We start from the raw sequence: 25906 nt of genomic DNA, 5'->3' as shown, positions 1-25906 counted from the left end.
GGGTAAGAATTTGCAAATTTGGAGCTAGCAATTACATCCACGTACGGCGACTTTACGATGAACACACTTCGACGAAGCTCAAGCACCGGTTTGTCAGGACAAACAGCTGTTAGTCAATCTCTTTCAGGTTCCGTAAGATAGGCGGGTCCATGCGCCCAGAGTGACGATTCGCTAGGCTCAGACGGCAGGGATCCTCTGGATAAGATGTCAGCCGGATTTAAAGCTGTTGGAACATTACGCCAAGCCGTGACATCTGTCAGCGCCTGAATGGCAGCAACCCGATTTGCCACAAATATGTTTTCCTTGCTGGCTGAAGAAGGAACGCGTGAAGCTATTAAGGCGCTACCGCAAGGGCGCGCCCAGCCTCCAGACACAACCCAGCCCAGACGAGTTTTTTGACGCAGGGGCAGTTCTGGCAACAACTTTATCTGACCTACGCACAGCAGCTCATAAAACAGGCTAGCTCCTATTAACATGTCAACACGCTGAGCTTTATGAAATTCCGGGTCGGCGAGCTGCAGGTTTTCTGGAATCTTCCAGTCCCCAATGTCCACATTAGAACTTGGCTGGTGATCCGTGATATTGGGAGCGATAACTGCTGTTATGCTCGTTGAGAAGTCCGAAGTGACAGACCGAATCGCAATTCCTACCGAGAATCCATCAGTCGCGGAATTGGAATCCCCGATTCCAGTGACGGAGCCGGACGACCTCGACCTCTTAAGTTGCAGGTGATTTGCAAACCGAGAGGTGACCAAGTGCAGTTGAGAGCCAGAATCTAACAAGGCCCTGCAGGGAACGAACAGTCCCGATCGATTCTGCACTAGAACGGTTGCAGTGGCTAGCAGCACAAGGTCACTACCGAGATCCTGGGCAATTAGAGTAGAAGAATTCGAAAGCGGGGCAGAAGGCTCAGTGTGGGAGCTTGAAGACACCGGAACACGTGGCTGCGAGGAAGGCCGACCATCTAGATGGAGCAGCGTATGATGCCTGATTCCACAGGTGCGGCAGCGGCTCGGTGACCTGCCTTTAGGCAATTTAGGCAAAGTGCTAGTCTCTTTGCCTCGCGCAGACGATCTACTGGCGCTAAGTCTGTAAATTGCCGCTTAGCGTCTCATTAGGCAGCTACGTTTGTAGCCTCTGCAACCTGCTGAACAGCGCATTGGCTTTGCACTTTAAAAAGGTCACCCTGTTTTTTTCACCTTCAGCGGGCATAGCAACAAATCGCCTTTAATTCGGTTCAGCGGGAAGATGAGCACAAAATAAATGCCGAAAATGCAAGCGGAGTCAATGCACGTACCGATATATGTAGCAATGTATGTATATATGCAATGCTAGCTCGCTTAAACACAGCCACTATCACCGAAATCACCACTCACTTGTCCAACCGATTGCGATTTAATGCATTTATATTTATTTATAAACGGGATAAGTGCATTAATTAATGCATGCAAATTAACACTATCACGTCGGGGTCACCAATGTTTAGCTATTGAGCTTTTTCAATAGCTGTTGCGAATAATAAATAGCCGAAGAAAGTTTGTTTATTTTACGACACTGTTTATTCTGCGAATTGTTTACGGCAGCTATGGCCGACTAAGAGCTATATCGAATGCACAAGTTTATTTTTTTCCGAAACACGAAGAATTGGCAACTGGCGGGACAGACAGCCGAAATGCAGCGCCCAAGTTTAACGTAGGTAGATACAAAAGGAACAAGGAATGAGCGCCGTACAGATAAATGCGTGCGACAACAGCGGTTTGCACTATGGGCATCGCAACTGCTACCACTAACTAATTCGGCTTACAATATTAAAGAATATAGTTTAGTCTACTGCACAGTTTTTTCGGCTGCATGACCCAACAACATTTATACGTGCAAAATCTTTGGCAAACACATTTACTAATAATTAAGAAATCACCACTTGTTGCGGCAAAAAAAAAAAATAAACACTACAACTTGTGGTACTATTTCTTGTGCGTTGGCGCTAATATCACAGGCAGCGCCGATAACTGGAGTTGCGACTGCAGTACCAACTTGCAGGAGACAGCAGCTGGGAAGGCTACGGCAGAATTACTTCTTGATCATGAAAACCCAGTGCATGTGGGGAAACCTCAAGAGTCTTCATCACCGGCTCTCGGACAGCCGCTTATCGGAGTGGAGTGCATAACTTCAACATTAAGCCTACAGATCGGCGTCTAGCTTCACAACAACCACAACTGTGGCTTATAATTTGACTCAAACGTTAAATAAGCAACGGTATCTATTTAACGGCATGGCACAGCACGTACACTACGAGAGATTGCCGCCGAATACATTCAGAACCCCGACAGGCTCAAACAGTGTGCGACATCCTATAAAAGTAATCAAGTCACAACAGCGCAGAGTGCCCCAAACGCGTCACAAATCTAAGGTGCTCGGTCAGTATTGTATGCCGGAACCCGACGAGCTCGTTTTTAAATTCAAATTCACTTTGCTACAACGTAACGTACTGGAAGGAGATGGCGAATGTCTATTGACAGGGATGAAAGCCTACCTAAGTATCTCCAAACAATTACCGCCTTCCAATTAATTCGAGCTTTTACTGGTTCGACAACCGTCTTAAGTTGGTTTCGCACTGATCCACGGAAATTTCAACTTACCAAACGTCCGCAGGACGATGTTAATCTAAGATTAAAATTCTTGCAGACGTCCGCGACGCCTGGGGAAATATTACGACGTGTATGATGGTACTAGACACTGTGTCTATAATAACACTTGCCCCCAAATCATTTGTTCAGAGGATTTCCGTTCTAGGTATCTAAGCCAACAGCGCTGGAGTTACCCAAGGACTCCGGACTCTCGCAATTTGGATCATACACTCGAAGTGGCCTCTTTAATTTTAACATCGCTGACGTCATCACTTCCAATTTCCAATTGATTTAAACGGCTTCTTCTACGTGGAGGCAGATCAGCGAGTTTCCCTTAGCAGATCCAACATTCTTAACGCCGGGATCAATCAATGTCATTGTTAGAACAGCAACTCTGGTCGGTTTGTTGACGATTTTCCTATTGCTTTCTATACAGTCTTTGGTTGGGTTATTGCACTTTCGTACCCTGATTGTGATGCTCACCCAGAATCTGCGGTTACTGATTACGCGGATCTTGACACTATGGTTCGGTCGTTTATGGAGATGGCCAGTACCCAACCTAGCCAGTGTAAAGAGTACTCGTGGAAAAATGTATTTAGTTGTTTTGTGTATTTGTATGTTTATATTTATTATGACAAAGTGTCACAATGTATTGACGCTAAATTATACCCAATCAAGGTCATTGATGGACGTGGTCTGGCAAGGACAGCTCTGGAATGTCCCTCAATGACCGGCTTCAGGTTAGACCGCCGATTCAGCGTGACCTTCTTCGAGTTTGCTTACGCTTCCGGCAGCATACAAGTTAACTCCAAATGAGTTTCAATTAAATAAAAAAAAAATTTTTAATTGTGTTAGGACCGTAAGGGGTTTATTAATTGATTGCAAAAACAGAACTGATTTTAGTTTGACAAATTTGTCCCTACCTAACTTCGCCTACCCACCTATGCTGCCGGCGTCGGTGCTGCGCTGCTTTGATTTTTGCTGCACTCGCTGGCTCGCTGATTCTCACGGAAATTGGGCAGACGCTACGTCTGCACTTTTATGTTATGCAGGTGCAACGTATGTTTCGCAACCCAAGTACCTTTGTTGACGAGCGTGCAGCTCCAAATGTTCTTATCAAAAATTTGTGGTGTTAACTTACATTTGTACTATGCGCCGATATCGTAAAATTGTTTCGAGGGATCCTAGTCTCCAAAGCCTACATCATTGCTTTATTTTCGCCTTTTGACGGTTACCTACGGTTTGGCGTCATCCTCGTTTCTGGCGGTTTGAGTTTTAAAACAACTGGCCTACGACTGCTAGAAGAGTCGAAATTTATATTTAGAAAATGGAGTTCAAACTGTTCTCGCCTTTTAGAATCCTTGCCAGATGAAGATCGGTGCTACGAACCTGCACAGCCCCTCAACTGTTTCGATGGGAGCCGTACTCCTACAAAGCGAGAATTACTGTAAAATCTTCAGGAAGATTCCACTGAAAATTCTGCTTCAACGTAAGAGAAATAGTCACCAAATTATGGGTGCTCTGCCCATTCCCCAAGTTCCAGCCAGCCGAGTCCAAGGGAAGAAGCCCACGGATCGCAAAGGCCTAGGTTGCCAATTTTGCATGCCTAACTACTAAGGCAATTCACATCGATGTAGTTAGCGATGGGTTTCACGGTCGATTTTTTGGAGAAGACAATAATCACGCCGCTTTACAGAAGATTAACTCTCTACCTTTGGTAAGTTCATGATCGCCGAAATGTGAGACTCGAAAATAAGCCGCTTATTGTTGTAGCGCTTATCCAACAATTCTTGGGCAGCCGGGTAATTTGCATCAGTAACCTCCAAAGCACCAACGGCATCCAAAGCGGGACCTCTTAGGCAAGACTTGAGGTGTTGAAACTTTTCCATGTCAGCCAGCATTGGGTTTTTATCGATGACAGTGGAAAACATCGACATAAAATCTGTGTATTTAGCTTCAGGTCAGGCACATTCGGTCGTCGAAATAGAGAACCAGGAGACCACTCAGTTCCTAGATTTTGACGCATAGTTGAACAAGCGATCTCTCGCACTTTGCGTCTACTGAGTTCCGTTTGTATCACATACCGCTTTTCAAAGACAATGTCTGTGAACTGGTCACGCAATTCGCTTCCCATTTGACTGAGATCCAGTTACTCCAGGGAATCGTGAGCCAAGTTAAACGAAGCCTCTGTCTGGTTTATTAAATCCAGCTTTAAATGCAGACCACCATCATTCAGGCAAGTGACCGATTCGGTGGTCAATCCTGCAGCCATTTTTTTAGCGTCGACAAAAATGAAGTTTTCCTTGCGCTTTAAAAATATTATCCTGTCAGCTGGCAAACTGACTGTGTCGTTGTTTGACATTTTAATTTATTTTAATAATTCACGCACTGAATTTTAATCAGTCAGTGTAAAATGCACGCACAATTGTGAACAGTTTTACAAGCACTGTATTTGCACCGGCAACCAAACTGCACACACAATAGCAATAATGTGTGTAAGCTTATGCACAACGTCAATTTTTTTTGCACAGCCAAGACGATTCGAATTTGGCGGTAGGCAAAGAAGAAACCGAAAACGGGCGAGAGCAAGCGAAACGTGTGCAACTGACGCTATGCGAATAGGCTTGTAACTTATAACTGAGCTTGCTATGCAGAAGGCAAATTAGCAAGATTTACAGAATAAAGATTAATAGCTGTGTTCGCTCTCTATTGAGAGAGAGAGGAACATAGCATAAAGTACAAAACCTATTGCTGCACAGAGCAGTGTATAAGAGCGGTGAATAAATAACCGTAACTAAATAACGGTGAACTAAATAACTAACTGATGAGCTGCTGCTGTCTGCGGGCTGCATAACCAAACAATAACCAAAATCACCAATGATTAATCCAACGAATCATTTAAACCAAAATCATCACCATCAAAAAACTAACCCAAGAAACCCAAATTACAGCTCTGGCTATAATCCAAATTATTAAACTCTCAGCGTGTACCAAATATAAATCAAATTCCACCTCACCTGAGAGGAAACTTTCAAGAAAATTTCAATGAAAAGAATGGTTCATTGGAATTAAAAACTAGTGTAACATAAGAAACCAGTAAAATCTGCCCAATCATATTTTATATACATAAATTCTCAGATAATTACGATATTCTAATAGGCAGAGAGTATTTGAACAAAAGTAAAGCAAAAATTCAATATGAAACAGAAACTAGGGAACATACTACTAAATATCAAATATGATGGAGCAGACGTTAGAAGGGATGAGACCACATCTGAAAGCCTCAACACAATAATTTCAAAAGAAACAATTATTGAAGGTAATGTAAATGTAGTCGTGGCTGTTCTGTGCGGTGTGTGGGCGTTAGAGTGGGCGTGGTACGATGGGCAGTGTCTTTAGAAACTGTATGCTTAATCTCAGCCTTCTAGCTTTTATAGTTCCTGAGATCTTGACGTTTATAAAGACAGTCGGACAGACGGACATGGCTTGATCGATTCGGCTATTGATCCTGATCAAGAATATATATACTTTATTTAGTCGGAAACGATTCCTTCTGCGTGTTACAAACTTTAAAACGAATCTAGTATACCCTTTTACTCTGCGAGTAACGGGTATAATGTAAGCCATGAGGGGATGTTGTCGTAATCATTCCTGGCCTCCATTTCCGGCGTCAAAGATTGTAGCGTCGCACTTACTCTTGAGATGAAAATTGGATATAGGTTGGACCGACTTTATTCAGATGGAGGGTGAAACTTTATGATATTTGCACTGCGGTCATGTGTGTACGAAGTCGTCGTGTACGCCGGGTTGACGCGACCAGAAGTTCGGGACCAAATTCATTTTCCCCGTCTAAAATGAAATTATTGTAAAACCAAAGCTGGCCGTGCTATTCGATTAGACGGGCTTTCAATAGAGCTCAACCATTTCATATATAAACAACATCGAATTTTGATACTTATGGTGGCCGGATAACCCTTCTTAGTCGTACATGCAACCTCGTACAGGTGCGATGGTCAGACTCCGTTTTAAATTCTCAAGTGTTTTGCGGCACTCCCAATCCATTCTGAACTTTCTTCAATAGCGTGATCATTAATTGTAATTGTATAAGGTGTTTTTGGGCCGCTGAATATATTTTTATGAAGTAACATTTTTCCCTATAGTCGGATAATTTGGTGTAAGGTACAATGGGTATTCATGGGTAGGGCGATGATTCTAAAGAAGGATGATTCCCTCGTAAAAATGTGGAACCTCATTGAGAATATTATATCTATTCTATTCATGATTGCTATTAATTCTAAGAATTCGTACATAAATTCTTTGATATGTAATATGTACGCCCTGTTCCTCTAATACACAACTCATTTGCTCGTTTCCTGCCTGTCGAATATAAATCTTGAGATAACTCCTATCTTTGTCAATAATAGGCTCTCGGCTGCATCATTTAGATTCAATCCCACCAGTCTATTGTTAATGAAATTCAGCTTTTGCTTTCTCTCAACATCCCTTCTTCTTCCTCCATTTTTCTTTAACTTCCTATTATGGATTTATCCACTGAGCCTAGTCCATTGATTAATCCGCTTTTTCCTTTATTCTTGGGACATATACTTTCCAATTAATAATATTATTCATTTGGTTTATTAATTTTTTTGATCTTTTCCTTGTGGATTTTTTGCGGTTTGATTCTTGTTCTCTTCTCTAAATACGATGTTCCCTACCTGTAACGGGTCCAATTCCTGTTTGTCTGCATTAGCTAGCTCAATTCTCTTAATTTTTGATTTTCTACCATTTTCTTTATTTGTGGGTATACTTCGGCTTGAAATGCTTTGATCTTCTGCAAATAGTCGTGTTCATTATTGAATGTCTCGTTATTCAGAAATTTTCTTCAATATTTGCCTTTTGAAGAACTGATGAACTGTAAAGAGAAACATTCGTATTTTACTAACTCCTTCTAATAGCTAATAGTCCTTTAGTATTCTTATATATTGAAATGAAACGAATTTTGTTCATTTCCTCCACACTGGTGGTACTGCGATCTAGTGTCTTGGGCTCTTCCTTGTCCTGACCTTGTTTTTGGATTTCCTCAGTACCCTAGTCCCAAGACTCCGTCGACTCTGGTGATTTCGGATCCGGATCGGTTTCTTCTAGTGCAACTAAGTTCTCCCTGCAGGCTATTTCAAAAGCTTTCACTATGTTTGGGACTTCTATGCTTTTACTCCGCACTGACCTGAGTGCTATAACTCCTACATTTCACTATTCCTCTCCTTTAATCAGTCCTAATACCTGCTCAATTAATCTCCACTACGTCTATTACCTTGATCGCTTGTCGATCCAATAGCTGCTGTCCCTTATTTTTCCACTTTCTACTACTTTCTACCACTAAGCAGCCGCCCTGTTCTCACAGTGCTCTGTGTGCTAATACATGAGAACGAACCCCGATTGCTCGAATTACAAGTGGAAGTGTTAGACAAAGTAATTCTGGAGCCATCTAAACCTCTGGCTGAACAATTATAGTGATAATACCTCCTCTTCCTTCGGTGTCATAAAAGTCTAAAGCGCACCTATATCCGCAGTGACATCCACTACAATCAGCCGTCTTCTTGCTCCCAACTCTATGTGAGTGTGTCGCTGGCTACACTCGAAAGTCAGGTCATCCCGCGACCACATTCGGAACAAAAATTCAATCCAGGGTTTGTACAATATCCTGATAATACTGATGGGTGACGCCTTCATATAACGCTTCATATAGCGTTTCCCATCCTTAAAGTTCAAATGCTTCTCGACACTGATTGTCATCCATATATTCTCTTTGTTACGTAGCTTCCAAAAAATGCTTCATTCAGTCAAACGAGACTATCAAGTTATTCCGAAAAAATGCGTTCATACGCCTGACAAACTTATTTCCAGAGCCTTTGCAAACAGGCCACAGCATGCTGATCACAGCATGCCCGTTTCATTATTCCCTTTTTCCTGCAATATCGATCGTTGAAATCCAGTATTCCTGCTAAGACTCGAAATGGTCGAATTGTTCGAAACTTAACCTACTGCAAAAAGCCATAATCCGACCGCCGAAGTGTGAAGACGTTTTTTATCGAGCTCCGCACAAAATCGGTTGTTTTGAGTGAAGTGAACGCCAAATAAAGTAAACTAAATAAAAAATCCGAAAGCGAAAGAGACGCTCTATGCGATGCAAGATCGCTTTAATATATAGTGATTTGTTATCTTAAATTATAAAACTATGAGTCAGAACGACACTCGCGCTCAGCGACAGCGCGAGCAAGACGAACGCCGGCTCTCAATTCAACGCAACAACGCGTACTTCTCCTACGTCTCACCGATAACCCCAAACGCAGACATCGAGCGGTCAATAACCCATAGCCCAAGAAACCTTCTTCTACCAACAAATCAAGAAAGAGCGCGCTCCTGCTCTCCCGCTCTCTTAGCTCCGACAGAAGCCCCGCTACCTCCAACAACAACAGCTGGAGATAGACCGACAGCCCGCTCTACCTCGTCATCGGCTGCACCCGCTCACGCTCTGACTGAGTCAGCGAAAGCAAAACCGCAAGCAATAAACGGTACTGCTGCACTACCAGCAAAACAAAACGAAAACGTAAACTAAAAAGCTGGGTCGACCTGGCAGACTGGAATGGACCGCTACATTACAATAAAGCGAAAGCTCAGCCCGGAAAATTCAGATTTGGAAAACAAGCCGAAAAATACACGCGACAACTCTACCTTAATCAAAAATGTAGCCCCTGCAAATACCAACAGATTTGCCTTGCTGGTAGATACCGCTGAGGACGTGCCGCTGGGATCCGTTGATATCGAACCGAAGAAAACAAAACCTCCGCCAATATACATCCGCGAGAAGAGCACAAGCGGTTTTGTAAATACTTTGATTGGCCTTATTGGAAAAGATAGCTTTCATATAATTCCCCTCGTAAGAGGTACTATCAATGAAATCAAACTTCAGACGAAAACGGAGGACAACTACAGAAAAGTCACAAACTATTTTACCGCACAAAAAATAGGCTTCTACACTTACCAGCTTAAAAGCAGCAAGGGCCTGCAAGTAGTCCTGAAGGGCATTGAGTCTGATGTTACGCCCGAAGAGATAACTGAGGCGCTAAAGGAAAAGGGATTTTACGCCAAAAGCGTGTTCAATATCAAAAACAGAAACAGGCAGCCCCAACCACTCTTCAAGATTGAGCTTGAACCAGAAAACAAGCCTCCTAGAAAAAACGAGGTTCACCCAATTTACAAACTCCAGCTCCTTCTGCACCGTAGGATCACGGTAGAAGAGCCGCACAAACGTAACGCTCCTGTACAATGTACAAACTGCCAAGAGTATGGCCACACGAGGTCGTATTGTACACTTCGCCCGGTGTGCGTAGCCTGTGGAGATCTCCACGACTCCAAACAGTGTCAAACTAACAAAAAAAATGCATGCGAGAAAAAATGCAATAACTGTGGGGGCAATCACACAGCAAACTACAGAGGCTGTCCAATCTACAAAGAGCTGAAAATCCGTCTTCACAAAAGAATGAACACGGCGCGGGCACACCAAGGAACAGCTACGCTGATACCATCAGAGACAAATCCTGAAGTAATTTTCTCGAAAGCAGCAAGTTTCGCTCCTGGCCTACATCCAACACTAACAAGATAACATTTGCAAACATTTTAAAATCAGGTATGACGCCTCCAACCCAAAATTCACGAACTCCACAAGAAGTGCACACAAAATTAGACACACAACAAATCTATAACCCAGCTGCGCAGCAGGAAACAAAAACTGAAGCTATGATGCAAGACTTACAACAGAGCATGATGGAATTTATGACATTTATGAAGACCACCATTCAAGACATGATGCGTAATCAAAACCTTTTGATACAAATGCTTGTAGCCCAACAATCAAATAAATAATGGCTACCTTACGCATAGCTACGTGGAACGCCAATGGCGTTTCACAGAGCAAACTTGAGCTAGCTCAATTCCTACATGAGAAGCATATCGACGTAATGCTTCTTTCGGAAACTCATCTCACAAGCAAATACAATTTTCAAATAAGAGACTACCATTTCTACGGTACAAATCATCCCGACGGAAAAGCACACGGTGGCACCGCCATACTCATAAGGAACCGTATGAAGCACCACTTTTACAAAGAATTTGCGGAAAATAATCTTCAGGCCACATCTATCAACATTCAGCTCCTTCAGCTTCCAACACTCTCCTTACACTAGCGGCCGTATACTGCCGGATCTGTCATCTGATCACTCGCCTGTACTAATTCACCTCCGCCGGTACGCAGAAAACGTGAAACCACCATTCAGATTGACTTCTCACAAAACAAACTGGCTCAGGTATAAAAAATATATAAGTTCACATATTGAGCTAAGCCCAAAACTCAATACTGAATCTGATATAGAGAGCTGCACGTGTGCATTGCAATCCATCCTTACTGCAGCAGCTCTTACTGCAACACCCAAAATAACAAATAATACAATTAATTCAAAAAAGACCAACGTAAAAATCGAGCAACTCGTCCACGTAAAACGACGCTTACGCAGAGAATGGCAATCTTCCAGATCCCCAACTGCAAAACAAAAGCTAAAAGTAGCCACACGGAAACTGGCCAACGCTCTGAAACAAGAAGAGGACGACGATCAGCGCCGATACATAGAGCAACTCACACCAACAGGCACAAAACAAAAGTCACTGTGGCGAGCCCACTCAACTCTTCGCCCACCGACTGAAACCGTTTTGCCGATAAGGAATTCTTCAGGTGGTTGGGCCCGTAGTGATGAAGACAGAGCCACCACATTTGCCGCTCACCTACAATATGTGTTCACGCCAAACCAGGCTACTAGCACATTCGCGCTACCGTCCTATCCCGTAAACCGCCAACAGCAACACACCCCAATTGTGTTTCGTCCTAAAGAAGTAACTAAAATAATCAAAGACAATCTCAGCCCGAAAAAATCCCCCGGCTGCGACGTTATAACACCGGAAATGATCATCCAGCTGCCACATTCTGCAGTTCGCTACATAACCAAGCTCTTTAATGCCATCACCAAACTTGGTTACTTTCCAAAACGATGGAAGAGGTCGATTATCATAATGATCCCAAAGCCTGGTAAGAACCACACAGTCGCTTCATCTTACAGACCAATAAGTCTACTCTCATGTATTTCGAAACTATTCGAAAAATGCCTACTGATCCGACTTAATCAACATCTGATATACCACAATATAATCCCAGCCCACCAATTTGGATTTCGCGAAAGCCATGGAACCATTGAACAGGTGAATCGTATTACAACGGAAATAAGAACTGCATTTGAATATCGCGAATACTGTACATCAGTATTTTTAGACGTATCCCAAGCATTCGACAGAATCTGGCTCGACGGCCTAATTTTTAAAATTAAAACATCCCTACCCGAAAGCACACACAAACTTCTAAAGTCTTACCTCTATGACAGAAAGTTTGCAGTGCGGTGCAACACTGCCACTTCCACTGATCATACAATTGAGGCTGGAGTCCCCCAAGGCAGCGTTCTTGGGCCAACCTTATACCTCATCTATACAGCCGACATCCCTACAAATAGTCGCTTAACAGTATCCACATTTGCCGACGATACAGCTATCCTTAGTCGTTCAAGGTCCCCTATCCAAGCTACAGAACAGTTGGCACTGTACCTCATCGACATTGAGAAGGGGCTCTCTGACTGGCGAATAAAAGTAAACGAGCAAAAATGCAAGCACGTGACGTTTACGCTAAACAGACAAGACTGTCCTCCGCTCTTGTTGAACAATATACCACTCCCGAAAGCAGATGAGGTAGCGTACCTAGGAGTACACCTTGACAGAAGACTCACATGGCGCAGGCACATTGAAGCCAAAAAAACCCAGCTTAAACTCAAAGACAACAACTTACACTGGCTCATCAACTCTGGTTCTCCGCTCAGCCTAGACCACAAGGTCTTGCTCTACAATTCTATATTGAATGCCAGCAACAGCAATATTGACATCATACAGCGAGCACAATAAAAGATTCTGAGAACCATCACTGGGGCACCGTGGTACGTTCGGAGTGAAAACATCCAAAGAGACTTAAATATCCCATCAGTTACCAACGCAATCACGGAACTTAAGGAAAAATACCATAGCAAGCTTTACACGCACCCCAACCACCTAGCGCGAGGTCTAATCCAGCTCAGAAGCCGTTCCCGTCTCCGGCGAAAGTACCTACCAACCCAGCGAATAAATTATTAGGGCCGTTTAATCATAGAACAGTTGGAAAAATAATACAACTGTTCAAAAAATACTTGTTATAGTTAAGATTTTTAAACTTATTGTTAGTTCTTATACAAGAAGATTCAATAAATAAAAAGCAAAGTAATAAAAAAAAAAAAAAAATACCTACTGCTATCGGGTCTCTTCATTCTTAACGACACTTTATTTTTTTTATTTTCGATTCGTTTTCGCATATTGCCATCAAAAATATTATGCATATACAAAATAAATTAAAATTAAAAAAAAAAAATATTTTTACATATTCAATCAAAGTTTTTCATTTTTTACAGTCAGAGACATTTAATTATTAATGAAAATCAAATTGTCTATCTAGGCAATATCACACCTTACTGCCAACCACCCGTTCTTAGTTAGAATGGCTCTGAAGACACTACTGCTGAGTACAAAGTCGGAGCCAATAGTTCGTGCCACTGCCAAGGAATTTATGTTTGGCTATCCCTCCGCCCTGGCCACTCTCGGCAACACATTCCTTCCAAATTGGATTTCCTTTGAAAAGGTTGGGCTTATCGATCGCATGTACGACTTTTCAACGGATTTCGAGACGTTCTACACAGGCGTGCCCAATCCTGCGCTGTCGGGATTATATGCATCGTATCGCGGAGAGACAACGCTTCCACAATGGGACGGGGACCATTGCAGCAATATAGAGTTTGCATCTGATGGTACAAAGTTCAAAAGTTTCATTCAGCCAAACGAGACCGTTAAGTTCTTCCGAAAAAGCATGTGTAGACCGATAAACTTGGTATGTTTTTAACAAAAATTCTGTGTCAAGCTCTAACTAATTTATATTGTCTTTTAGTATCGGGTGGGAAACGAAAAAACCTATGGGAGCCTTAAAGGATATAATTATGTATTTGAGGATAACGCCTTTGATAATGGGGCAACTAATGAAGCTAACAAATGTTTTTGTAGAAAAGGTAAGTAATGAAGGAGCTCTGATCTCACATTACACTTCTACTTACATTTAACTTCTTTAACCGTTGGGTGTTGGGACCAATTGGATTATGCTAATGTACAGTATGCTGAACAATGCCTCACAATATTATGTGTCAAGTATGTATATAATTTTTACTGGTTCAAACTGAGATATGAAAGCAATAGAAATTTCATTTAAATATCGATATTTCGGAATCTAAAAAAACCAGAAAATTGCTAAATTGAAGAGAGCACATTTTCACGTAAATGTTTTAATAATATTTTTAATAGTTTTGTAAATTTCTATGGATTTGCAAAACAACTTTTTGCCACATTCTAACGCCCAAAACTGCCACGCACACACTTTTGAAAAAAGCTTTTATTTTTTCTTCGTTTTATTGTTTGTATTGTATTGTCTGAAAAAATCGCATTTCCACCAGCTGAGTAACGGGAATATTATAGTGGGGGAACTCGACTATCTCTTGATTTTTTTTGTTTTAAACCTTTAATGGAAATGGTAATTTATAGAAAACAAGAACTACTACAAATAGGCAATGCGAAAATTGACTTATACGATTATTTATTTCTTTTACATATTTATACAGAGTTAAATTGTGTTGGGGCTATAGATAACATAAATAACATTAAAGGGAACTTTCATACATGGCAAGTTTGGAGATGGTGTCGTTAGAGTCTTCTTCTTGTTCTTGCCCGGTCTTGCTAGTCTGTTGGGGTGTTAATCCGTCTAGTATTTTTTTGGCAACCTCCTGGATTTTGTCCCCTACTTTTGTGATCTTGAGATCACTTTAAATATCAGTGCTTCTGATTTCGATTGTAGTACTCGTATTTTTTTCAGGTGGGGTTTGGCAGAAATATCGTACACCGCACCTTCAGATCATAATTTTATTTTCTTAGGACATCTTTTTTCTTGGTGCCATCAGCCAGTACAATTTTGCAATCTTGGACTTTAATGATTGCTGTGCCGATGTGTCTTTCATAGGCATATCTTCTTTCTAGTATGGCATTAAGGTATTTGTAATTAGTCTTATGCTTTAAAACTATCCAGTAAGTGATCTGCATTAATGCCGATGTTCCAATTTGCAGTCCAATTCTGAAATGTGTATAGGTACTGCTTTAGTCAGCTAGTTGCTAGGTTAATTCAGCTGTTTATTTTTAAGCATAAGCTGTCATCAGCATATGTTTGAATGAAAGGCTCATTCCGATTACAATTGCTAATTTCTGTATGGGTGGGCATATTTGCGGTGGCAAGGGACGGAATAAGTCTATAGGAGTCTGATTGGTCTATAGGAGGGGCTCGTTTTTTTGACTTGAGGATCTAGATTATGTAAACAGACTTTGGTATTGGTTTGGTACTGAGCCATGGCTTTCTGCATTAACTTGCCTCTAGAATTGTGTGAGCAACCGTGTTTTCAGTTAAAATTAAGCACCACATGCTATACATTTTTTTACCCAGCAGAGCTAGCTGGGACTCAAAGACAGATTTTAACAGATAGTTTTTGACAGATACGCGGCTGCGAGAGCAACAGTTCCCTCCGATGTCTGCAGCTGAACTATCGATATTTGTCGGTCATTCTTTGAGATGGGAGGTTGAAACCAGTGGCGCACGAATCAACGCACATTGATTGCGGCACCACATCTGCTATATGACACACACACACTTGAGACCAAGTCTACATCGCCGTGAAGACGGACGTCTTAAATTAACGCAGCGCGAAATACTCGAAGTTAAAGAAGTTGTGTCGGGCGGTGTGTGTGGCAAACTGGCAAAACCAACACGGTGGAGTCGCGCCATAGTTTTGCGCTGCAATCACGCGAGTTAATTGTGTGCCTGTTTCAGGTAAATAGGAAATTTATTAGCTTCCGATCGTTGCAGCGGATAAAACAGATGATAGCGCTGCCAACTTGGCGCAGCGTGTGATATGGAGAGTGAGGCGTTGCCAGATCAACCGTGTGATCAGTGTTGTATTGCGACAGTACGGCGCGAAATTCAAAATCAAATTTAAAAAATTAAACCGTTGAAATTTAATTTAATTTAATTTTGATACTGGTTACTGGGAGCGCACCAGTCGTTAAGCCCCTTTCTTAAAAGGCACAATGGTCGCGGACAGACCAAATATCATCCTCTCACTGTGCTGGTGCCTAAGCAGAGGCTCTGCTGTCCGAGTCGAGGCGGATCAAACCTCCATCCGTAAAAGCCAGGGGGAAATCCGTGGCCTACGTGGTAACCCCTTTCTAAGGCTGGTGCTTCGCCTAGGTAACTGTAGGCCATCCTTTAGTTGATGGACAGCGCATTGGGGGGCAGTCCCCCTGATCGCAACGACCCGTTTAGGAGGAGCTCCCGACTTTCGAGATCCCCCACCAGATAAGTCGGTAACCCGACTCATGGTGACGTAATCTCGGTTCCGGCGGTGGCGAGGGGTGTGCACACAGGCCCCCAGCCGCCGTTGACTAGCGACTGCAGCGATGCTTTAAAGGTGGAGAACTTGGCGACAAGTCAGAAGACGATGGCCGTGCCATCGCAAAAGACGGGAGGGATCCCAGCTAGATCCCCTCATCGGTCTTCGGACCTGACCACGGCTCTCCAGAACGAGGACCTGAGGGGCATACTCACCAGGATGAATGGCAAGATCAACATCCTGCTATCCGCATTCGAGACCCAACGGCACGTGACACGAGAGACAAAGGGCATAGCTTCCGAACTCTCAGCCCTTAACAACAGGGCGATAGAGCTGTACGAAGGTACTACTAGCGAGCACCGCTTGAAGAGCAGTGCTATCCAGACGGAGGTACAAAAGCCTACCAAAAAGGCTCCTCACAATGCGCAGGTACCCAAGGGCAAGCGCCAAACGACCAGGCGCGCAAGCCGAGCAACCCTACGTTAGGTGGCAACGGTGAAGAAAAGGAGACATCCAGACCTAACGAGTCCAAGCCATGCAGCTACGCATCTGTCGCCAAGAATGGTAGCACGGGTGCAGAGTGGACCAAGGTGAAGCCTATGCGCCTGCGTAAAAAACCTGAGGCACTGATAGTGAAAAAGACAGGTAAGGCTTCGTACGCAGAGTTGCTGCGGAAGCTAAGATCGGACCCGAGCCTTAGTGAACTGTGCAGTCACGTACGAAAAATCCGGAGAACTCAGAAAGGTGAGCTGTTGCTTGAGGTAGAGGGGAAAGCTTCGGAAAGCGTTCCCAAGTTTAAGAGCGACCTGGAAGTGGCGCTCAATGACTTGGCCTCTGTGCGCACGGGAGCGCAAAGAATAGCTCTATCTTGCAGCGGATTGGACGAGGCTACGACAGCAGAGGAGCTCCACAGCTGCATGGTCGCCCAATTCCAGGGCCTGCAGGTAAATCCTGAAGATATCAGGGGTCTTCGCAGAATGCGGGATGGTACGCAGATAGCCTCAGTGCTGCTGAACGCGAACGTTGCGATACCAGTCCTTAAACAGGGCACCTTAATCGTTGGATGGTCAAGATGTCGCATCACCCAGGACGTCCGACCCACGAGATGCTACAGGTGTCTGGGCTATGGTCATCGATCAGCAACCTGCAAGGACATTGACAGGGCAGACTGCTGTCTTAGATGCGGTGAGCGTGGGCACAAGGCAAAGGGGTGCGTTGCAGCACCAAAATGCCTGATCTGCAGCAGCTAGGTGGACAGAAACCACCCGACGGGTAGCTTTGCGTGCCCGACCTACAGAGCGACCCTAAAAGAAGCCAAGAGCTACCTTAATGCACGCCCATATTAGCGTAGTACAGCTCAATGTCAATCATTGCGCAGCAGCTCAGAGCCTCCTGGCCCAGACTGCGGTTGAGCGCAATGTAGACATCATGCTGCTAAGCGAACCCTACGTCTCTGGTAGTGGACAATCATCCATGATCATTGACGAGACAGGTAAAGCAGCTATCAAGTGCTGCAGCTCTCTCCACGTCCAGGAACTGGCTGCTTTACCTATGCGGGGTATCGCTTATGCGAAGTTAAAACACCCCCGATCAGTTCGAGGAGTTTCTGGAGGCGCTCGTGGACCATGCGAGAGGGCGAAGCCCGAAGGTCATTGCCGGCGACTTTAATGCCTGGGCAGTCTAATGGTGCAGCAGGACATCCAACACCAGAGCCCGAGCTGTGATTGACGCCATGGGAATGCTGGACCTTATACTGCTGAACGACGAACGGAAGCCGACGTTTAACAACGTCATTTATTGACGTTACCTTTGTCAACAGAGGGTCATAACGCTGAGCGACCACGCCCTGATCTCCTTCAGTCTCTCTCCGGAGGGCATGCCCAGGAGACGGCAGAGTAGAACAGTCGGGAAAGCATGGGACACCAGGAAGATCGCAAATGGGGACCCAGAGAGTATGGCCTCAGGCCTCATGAATATGCTGGGAAGAATCTGCGACGCAACCATGCCAAGGAAAAATAGGGGAGTGCCTCCCTAAGCTCAGGGCTAGGAGAACGGCGCAACGAGCCAGAGGCAGTACCCACCACGCGGAACTCTTGGAGGCTTTCCGAAGGAAACGCGTAGAGTTCAAGCACGGCAGATTTCCCGAGCGTCACAGAACTTGAAGTCGTCGAGGCAGCCAAGGGCATCAAACCCAACAAAGCCCCTGGACTAGATGGTATTCCTGGAGCTGTTATAAAAGCAGTGGCGCTGGGTAGACCTGAAATCTTCAGAGCCACCTTCCAGAAATGCCTTCTGGACGGAATCTTCCCAACAAGGTGGAAAAGCCAGAAGCTAGTCCTGTTGCCGAAAGGCAAGGGACCAGCACATGCTGCAAAATGCTACCGCCCTATATGCCTACTAGTTATAGTAGGAAAACTGTTCGAACGTATCCTGTATACAAGAATAGAGGCAATCACAGAGAGCATCAACGGCCTGGAAAGGAAAGAGCACACTGGACGCTCTTTCTGCCGTTAGTAACATCGCCAAGACCGCTCTTTCTGGTGATAGATGGTTTGGGGGCAGGAAGGAATACTGCGCAATAGTGACTCTGGACGTAAGGAACGCTTTCAACACCGCCAGATGGCCCGTAATCCTCGCAGCCATGAACCGCATGGGTATCCCGGAGTACCTAAGGATAGTCGTTGGCAGCTACTTTAGGGCCCGGGTCCTATGGTACGATACGGAAGATGGCCCAAAAAGATTCCGAGTTTCGGCAGGTGTTCCCCAAGGATCGGTACTTGGACCAATACTATGGAACATTATGTACGATGGGATCTTGTGCATCAACAGGCCCGTAGGAGTAGAGCTGCACTGTTTTGCTGACGATGTGGCAATCACAGCTGTCTCAACAACAATCGCAGGGTTGGAGGACAAATGCAACTCTACGATTGGGGCTAGCAATAGCGGCTCACAAGACCGAAGCAGTCCTACTAAGCAGCAGGAAAAAAGTGGAGAACATGCTTGTCTCCGTCAATGGCACACAGGTGACCTCCCAAGAGTTCCTAAAGTACCTGGGGGTAATGATAGACCACAGACTATCGTTTAGGGATCACGCGAGCTACGCCAGCAAGAAGGCAGCAGTCACAGCAGTCACCCGGCCAGGTAGCAAAGGCTTCGCTGCTATACGCTGCACCAATCTGGAGCAATGCCACTTGCAGGGGCTCATAATGGCTAATGGGTGAATGGCAGAGCAGATGGCAAACGTCGCGACGGGGGAGGTGGACTTATCAGCTCATCCCAGAGATGACGGTTTGAGCAGAGTGCCAACACAAATGCTTGGACTACAACCTAATTGCGACCTGGCCTCACATCCTGCCCACCGAAGTCATTCCTTGATTGGCAGTCCCGGCAGCAATCGGAGGTTTTTGTTTTAGTACGTAGGCATAATTCCCATAGGGTTTATGAATCGTGCATGCCATCTACGTACGGTAGGTGGTATCTTTAAAAGATTTTAATTTTCCTACCGTAAGTCGAATAATAATAAAAAAAACCACAGCTGCTATTGCCCCTAAAACTTACAAGACTGATAGAAAATCAAAAAAATATCGAAAGATTTTTCAAAGTCTGGGCGTAGCAGTTTGGACGGCTTGTGGGCGTTAGAGTGGTCGTGGCAGCATGGGCCAACAAACTTACGCTGCGTCTTTGTCTTTAGGATCTCGTTCATGTGGTTGATTACTTCCACGGTTCTGATCACATTGTCCGTATTGTTAGAGGCCTCAGACTCTTTGCAGCTCATCTTCAACTTTATTATATCTTGCTCTGAATGGCAGGTCTTCCTTTACCATGTGACCTCTTGACTTCCTATCTGTTGGTTTGAAACAGTAAATCTTTTTCTACGATGTGTCCTTTGGCTTGCCCCGTATCTTTCCAGCCCAGGACTTTGGAATTCTGGGCGACGATGACTTCTCTTCGCTCTCGGTGTACTTCATCACAATATCACAACTTTTTTTTTAGACCGAAAAAAATCCCTTCTCAAGACTGTCTTTCTTAAGAGGATTCCCTGTCGACAATTTTTATACCGTCTAAAAGCATTCTCTGGTCTAATCCCATAATCGTTTCTATTGGCCAAGTGTTTCCACGTAGGAAAAATAATTCACAATAATCCCTATTTTGAGAGTCAATGTCCTGCTTTTTTTACCTGTGCCAATTACTCGTGGGATGTAATGGATCAACTGCGTAGGTGCGTCCATCTTGCCACAATCCTCAGATCTGCGACCTGTGCCTTCTGCAATGCTTCTTGGTACTCAATTCATCAATGCCAATGATTTGAGAACCTGAACCCAGTAAGTCGATTCTAAGAAGCGATGAGACTGGCTCTTTGCTTAAATTGCCTCAAGACTGGGCATCAAGTGAGACAGTGCAACACCAGCATTGCCGTGTGTGAGGATCTCAGCACCACACTTTGCTTCATCTGGAAAATTTGGCCTCACAACATGAAAGATCACAGGCTGAAGAAACGCTTGCCTGTGACTCGGATAATGCCGACGTCAGTCTCTTCACGGCCTGCTTTGCCACCTACAACATTAACCAAGAAGCCAGTACTGAAATTTCGTGGAATAGCCTTTATTGGCAAAGCTGGCGTGCCTAGCTTTCACGCAGTGTGGACACAGTGACCTTCGTGGAGTACATGATCAGCTGGAGAAGTATTCGTTGGATTCAGTGACCGAAATACACTCATTGTATCAAAAGATTATACAGCAGCCGGATCAACGAAGCGAGCAGTAAATGTGCTGCGTCTGCTGACCTTTAAAATTTCTGTTGAAAATCATGCCCCCAATGGGGGGATATGTCGGGTCTCGAAGCCGCCAGCAATTCCTATATTTGTTATTTGTAAACATGCCAACTTTGGTGACACAGTTAAACATTACACAGCTGTGCAGCAATATCTTTGTTATATAAGCTCCCCTCTGTCCCGCTCCCTCTATTAAGTCGTTAATTATTTCAAATTTCGCTAAAACCAATAAAACATGATCGTTCGAAATCGCTACATATAAATCGCCCTACCATTTCCGTTGGGAATCAAAACATTTCTCAAAAGTGTGTGCGCAATAATTTGTGGGCTTGACAATCTTCCAATACATACTTGCGGTGCGAGCGAGTTACAATCCCGTGGTCGAGGGAGGAAAGCTTCCAAAAAAACGACTGAGCAGTTTGAGGTGTGAAATGAGAATAATATGAATTCTTTATTATAAATATGTATATGTATGTATCTCCCAAATATCTTCGTCAGAGTTCGTATTGGCGATCTTCGTTGAACTTTCGCTTGGCTCTCAGTTGTTGTTGGGTCGATGTTGTCTCTCGTTGCAGTACTGGGTAGACCGAGAGAGGGGGTATGTTAACTCCTCCCCCCCCAGTCCGAAGAGAAGGCCGTAATGGGAAATGGCCGGATCGGAGCAAGGTGATTAGGCGGCGTGTTGTTGGTAAATGCCACGAACTCCGACGATATTTTGAATTTAACAGTTTTTTTTTTTGAAATGGGTATCTTAATGTTAAACATGAGTGTTGTGTATATAAACGTTACATCTAATTCTAAAGTTACATTTTGTTTACTTAATTATTATTTTATTATATTATATCTTATATTATTATATAAGATATATATATATATCTTATATTATTATTATTATTATTCTTATGAAATAACAGTTTAGGGATAATGTTTAGTTTACTGGCTAATGGCTATCGACTACTTTATTACATAATCAAAGTGTCTAAATTGAAGCTATTCCTACTTTATAATGAATAAGTGTTATTTCTTGTTAATGTGGGTTTTTATGTTACATAGTTTGATATTAATATATTTATGAAATAGTGCTTGTCTTTCTTATGTTCCTGCCACTGTTTTCTTAACTGTTTTTCTAATTTCTTGTTTGTGTAACTTTTGACCTTTAGTTGTTAGGAAAGTGACGCCTTTGTCCCTACTTTGTCTCTACTTTGTGTATTAAAAATTTCGGTGTTATCTTGTTTCTGCGGTTTTCTTTTCTAAATATTGTATCATTAGGCTCGACTTGTACTGGTGTCTCTCTGTCCTTGTTTAATTTAGCCATTGGTGCGCCATAGTGACTTATGAATTGTAATAGAGCATCGGCGACCTTTATAGAATTTCTATTGTTAAGGGGGTAGGCTTGCGCTAGCTTGGTGAATTGTGAAATACATGGTCTTTCCTATGCTGTCTAGTATATCTGCAATGTTTGGGATAGGGTATCTATCAGAGATAGTCTTCTCGTTTAATTTCCTATGTTGTCACTTTTCTTAGGTACGACCCAAACGGGTCCACTCCAGGGGGAATGGCTGTTTTTTATGATGTTTTGTTCGAGCATTTTTGAAATTTGCTTTCGGACTTCGTCTTTATGTACAAATGGGTAACGGTATGATTTTGTGTGAATCGGTATATTATCTGTTGTTGGTATAGAGTGTTTAATGGCGTTAGAGAACGTTAGTTGGTTGTTTTCGTTGTGGAACAGTCTTTTGAATGACTTGCATAGTTTAAGTATGTATTGTTTTTCTTCGCTGTTGAGGTGTTCCGTCAAAATGTTTAATTGTTGGTCGTCTTGTCGTTCTGTATCTGTTGCCGCGGACATGCAGTTTAAGTATTGGTGGGTTTGCGAAGAGAATTCTTCTGCCTGTAACGGTTCTTCGAGGTAAAGTGTTTGGATCTGGTCTGAGTTATTGCAGACCTCGAAATAAGCTGATCCTGCGTTTGCGGTGTATAAACCGCCTGTTATGGATACTTGATTATCCAAATTGGTGGTTTCATATATAAAATCTCCCTCCATGAAGTTTACTGGGAGCGGAAGTAGCATTTTGGTATTTTGTGGCAGGTTATGTAATGTGTCTACAGGGTTTGCTCTTGTGAGGATTGGGATGGCGGTTTCTGGTGTTTCTAGTATGGATTCGGCAAGGTTTATTTTTGCATTTAGGCTAGATAGGATATCCATGAAGTGGCCATTGAAGTGGGAGTGGAAATTAAATAATAAGACCTTAAAATTGGGTATTTTTTCGAATTGTTTGAAATTTATTTTATCGGTATATTCCCGAATTTTGAATGTATTAAGAACAGTGTGGATATTGATATCCGAGGTTAATTTTTTGATGTGCTCTTCGTTAATAAGTGCTGGATTTATACAAGAGTAAGTAGATCCAGTGTCTATTAGGAATTTGAGAGGGTTTGACACCATGGAGTTTGGTGATAAGAAAACAAATGGCAAGGAAGATCCGTGAGTCTTCTTGCTTATGTAGCCGAATGGATTCCCGAGGCTTCTAGTAGAAAATTTGCATCATCGTTAATGTTACATAGGGGAGCGCTTGGGTTATGGTTGTTCCTGTTCTGGTGACTAAGGGTCTGATCTGGTTGTTCATTATTGTGGAAGGGGTTCCTGCCCACAGTTTTTCTGTCTTGTCGACCATTACTATCGTTATGGGAATTATGTTGACGTGTGAAGCGTCTATTATTATTGTTGTTAAAATTTTGTTGTCTCTGTATAAAGCGGCTATCATTGTTGTTGCTGTTGTTATCATATCGTGGTACATGACGAGCGTTGTTGCCATTATTATAGTTCTGTTGTCGTGGTATGTAGCGACTGTTGTAGTCGCTATTGGTTGGTTGTCCTTTTGCGTATGGGTGATTCCTGTGAAATGGGCTGTCGCGTCGTCGGTTATCTTGGTGTTTGTTCAGGCTTCTATGGAAATTTAATTCAATCTGACCGTACTCGTATGCTTTATCGATTGTCTCTGGCCTTTGATTCCTAATGGCTGACCTAAGTGGGTCCTTTAATCCAGTTAGGAATGTATTTAGGCAGAATCTATCGTATTGGTCGCGTTTGGCCGCGAGAGAGTGTGCACTAGGGTCGGCTTCTCTAGCGAGTGACATTAAATCGCTTCTTATTTTAGCGTTCCCGATTCGGTCGCTGACGTGTGAAGACGTGTTTTCATCGAGTTCCGTATAAAATCGGTTGTTTTTAGTGAAGTGAATGGTTATTAATATAATGCAAACAAATAAATCGAGATGCTCTGTGCGATGCACCATCGCTCGAATACATATTCTGTGTTTGAAATAGTATAAGCAAGTAGTTACACTATGAGCCAGAACGACGCTCGCGTTCAGCGACAACGCGAGCAAGACGATCACCGGCTCTCATTGCAACGAAACAACGCGTACTTCTCTTACGTCTCCGCGACTTCTGCAGACAGCGGGCGGTCAATCACCCATAACCCGACAAGTTTATCATTGCCAACAACTCTAGAAAGACCGCGTTCTTGCTCTCCCTCACTACTGTCACAAAACCCCCAATCTCCAAACACTTGCGAAATTTCTTTACGCTTACCTACGGTGACTAGTACTGTGACAACAACAACCACTGCAACTGCAATCACAACAACAACTGGAGCGGTATCGTCAGCTCACTCAATTTCGTCGACGCAAGCATTTACTCCTACTGAGCCAGCGATCAAAATAAAAACGCAATTTAACGGTTCTGCTGCGCTATCAGCAAGCCAAAACGTAAACAAGAACGCCGGGTCCACCATACAGACTGGAATGGATCGCTACATAACAATAAAAAGAAAACTTAGCTCCCAAAATTACAAAAGTCAACAAACAGAAAACAAATCAAAAATTACACGCGTCAATGCTAACATGCTAACTAACAAAACGCCAGAAAACACCAACAGATTTGAGCTGCTGGCAAATTCTACTGATGAAAGTATACAACCGGCAAAGTCACCTAAGAAGGTCAAGCCTCCTCCAATATACATTCGCGAAAAAAGCTCAAGTGCATTAGTGAACAAAATAGCCACACTTATAGGAGAAAACTCATTTTACGTAATACCCTTAAGAAAAGGGAACATAAATGAAACAAAGGTTCAAACTGAAACCGAGGATAACCATCGTCTACTAACCAAATTCTTGGATGAAGCAGGAAAAAACTTTTATACATACCAACTAAAAAGCGCAAGGGGCCTACAGGTTGTTATCGAAGGGATTGAGGCAACTGTTTCGACCACTGAAATCGTAGAAGCGCTCAAGGAAAAGAACTTTAGTGCAAAAATGGTCATGAACATATTAAACAAAAATAAGGAACCACAACCAATGTTCAAAATCGAGTTGGAGCCAGAGCGCCAGACACTGAAAAAAAAAATGAAGTTCATCCAATCTACAAGTTACAGCTCCTACTGCATCGGCGTATCACAGTGGAAGAGCCACACACGCGCAATCGCCCAGTGCAGTGCACTAACTGCCAAGAATATGGCCACACTAAGGCGTACTGTACGCTGAAATCTATTTGCGTAGTCTGTAGTGAAGCTCATAGCACAGCGAACTGCTAAAAGAACAAGGAAGACATCTCTGTTAAAATGTGCAGCAACTGCGGTGAAAGTCACACAGCGAACTGGCGTGGCTGTGTAGTATACAAGGAACTAAAGAACCGCCTTAACAAACGCGGAGAATCAATACGCGCTCAGACCACCCACATCGCTCACACCCCGCCACAATCGGGCCCGTCCTACACTGCACCCCCCCTACACATTGTACCAGTCCTAGCGTTTCCTTCGCTAGTGCCTTAAAATCGGGAATTAAATCCGTGAATCCGC

The 25906-nt window shown here is 43.5% G+C and overlaps 1 protein-coding gene across 4 annotated transcripts in view; it reads left to right on the top strand.

The window, feature by feature from the left end:
- Positions 1-25906, top strand: part of LOC116800190 (scavenger receptor class B member 1) — a 150149-nt gene that overhangs the window by 53197 nt on the left and 71046 nt on the right. For 3 of the 4 annotated variants that reach the window (XM_032713827.1, XM_032713826.1, XM_032713829.1), the window contains exons 5-6: positions 13261-13689; positions 13747-13864. In XM_032713827.1, coding sequence (XP_032569718.1) covers positions 13261-13689; positions 13747-13864 — 547 coding nt within the window. Of the gene's footprint in view, positions 1-13260; positions 13690-13746; positions 13865-13965; positions 13989-25906 lie in introns of those variants that run through there. The other variant, XM_032713830.1, reaches the window with a different exon arrangement.

The sequence above is a fragment of the Drosophila sechellia genome, chromosome 2L (genome assembly GCF_004382195.2).
Source record: "Drosophila sechellia strain sech25 chromosome 2L, ASM438219v1, whole genome shotgun sequence".
Taxonomy (NCBI): domain Eukaryota; kingdom Metazoa; phylum Arthropoda; class Insecta; order Diptera; family Drosophilidae; genus Drosophila; species Drosophila sechellia.
The sequence above is the reverse complement of the archived record's forward strand: the minus strand, read 5'-3'. Positions and strand labels throughout refer to the sequence as shown.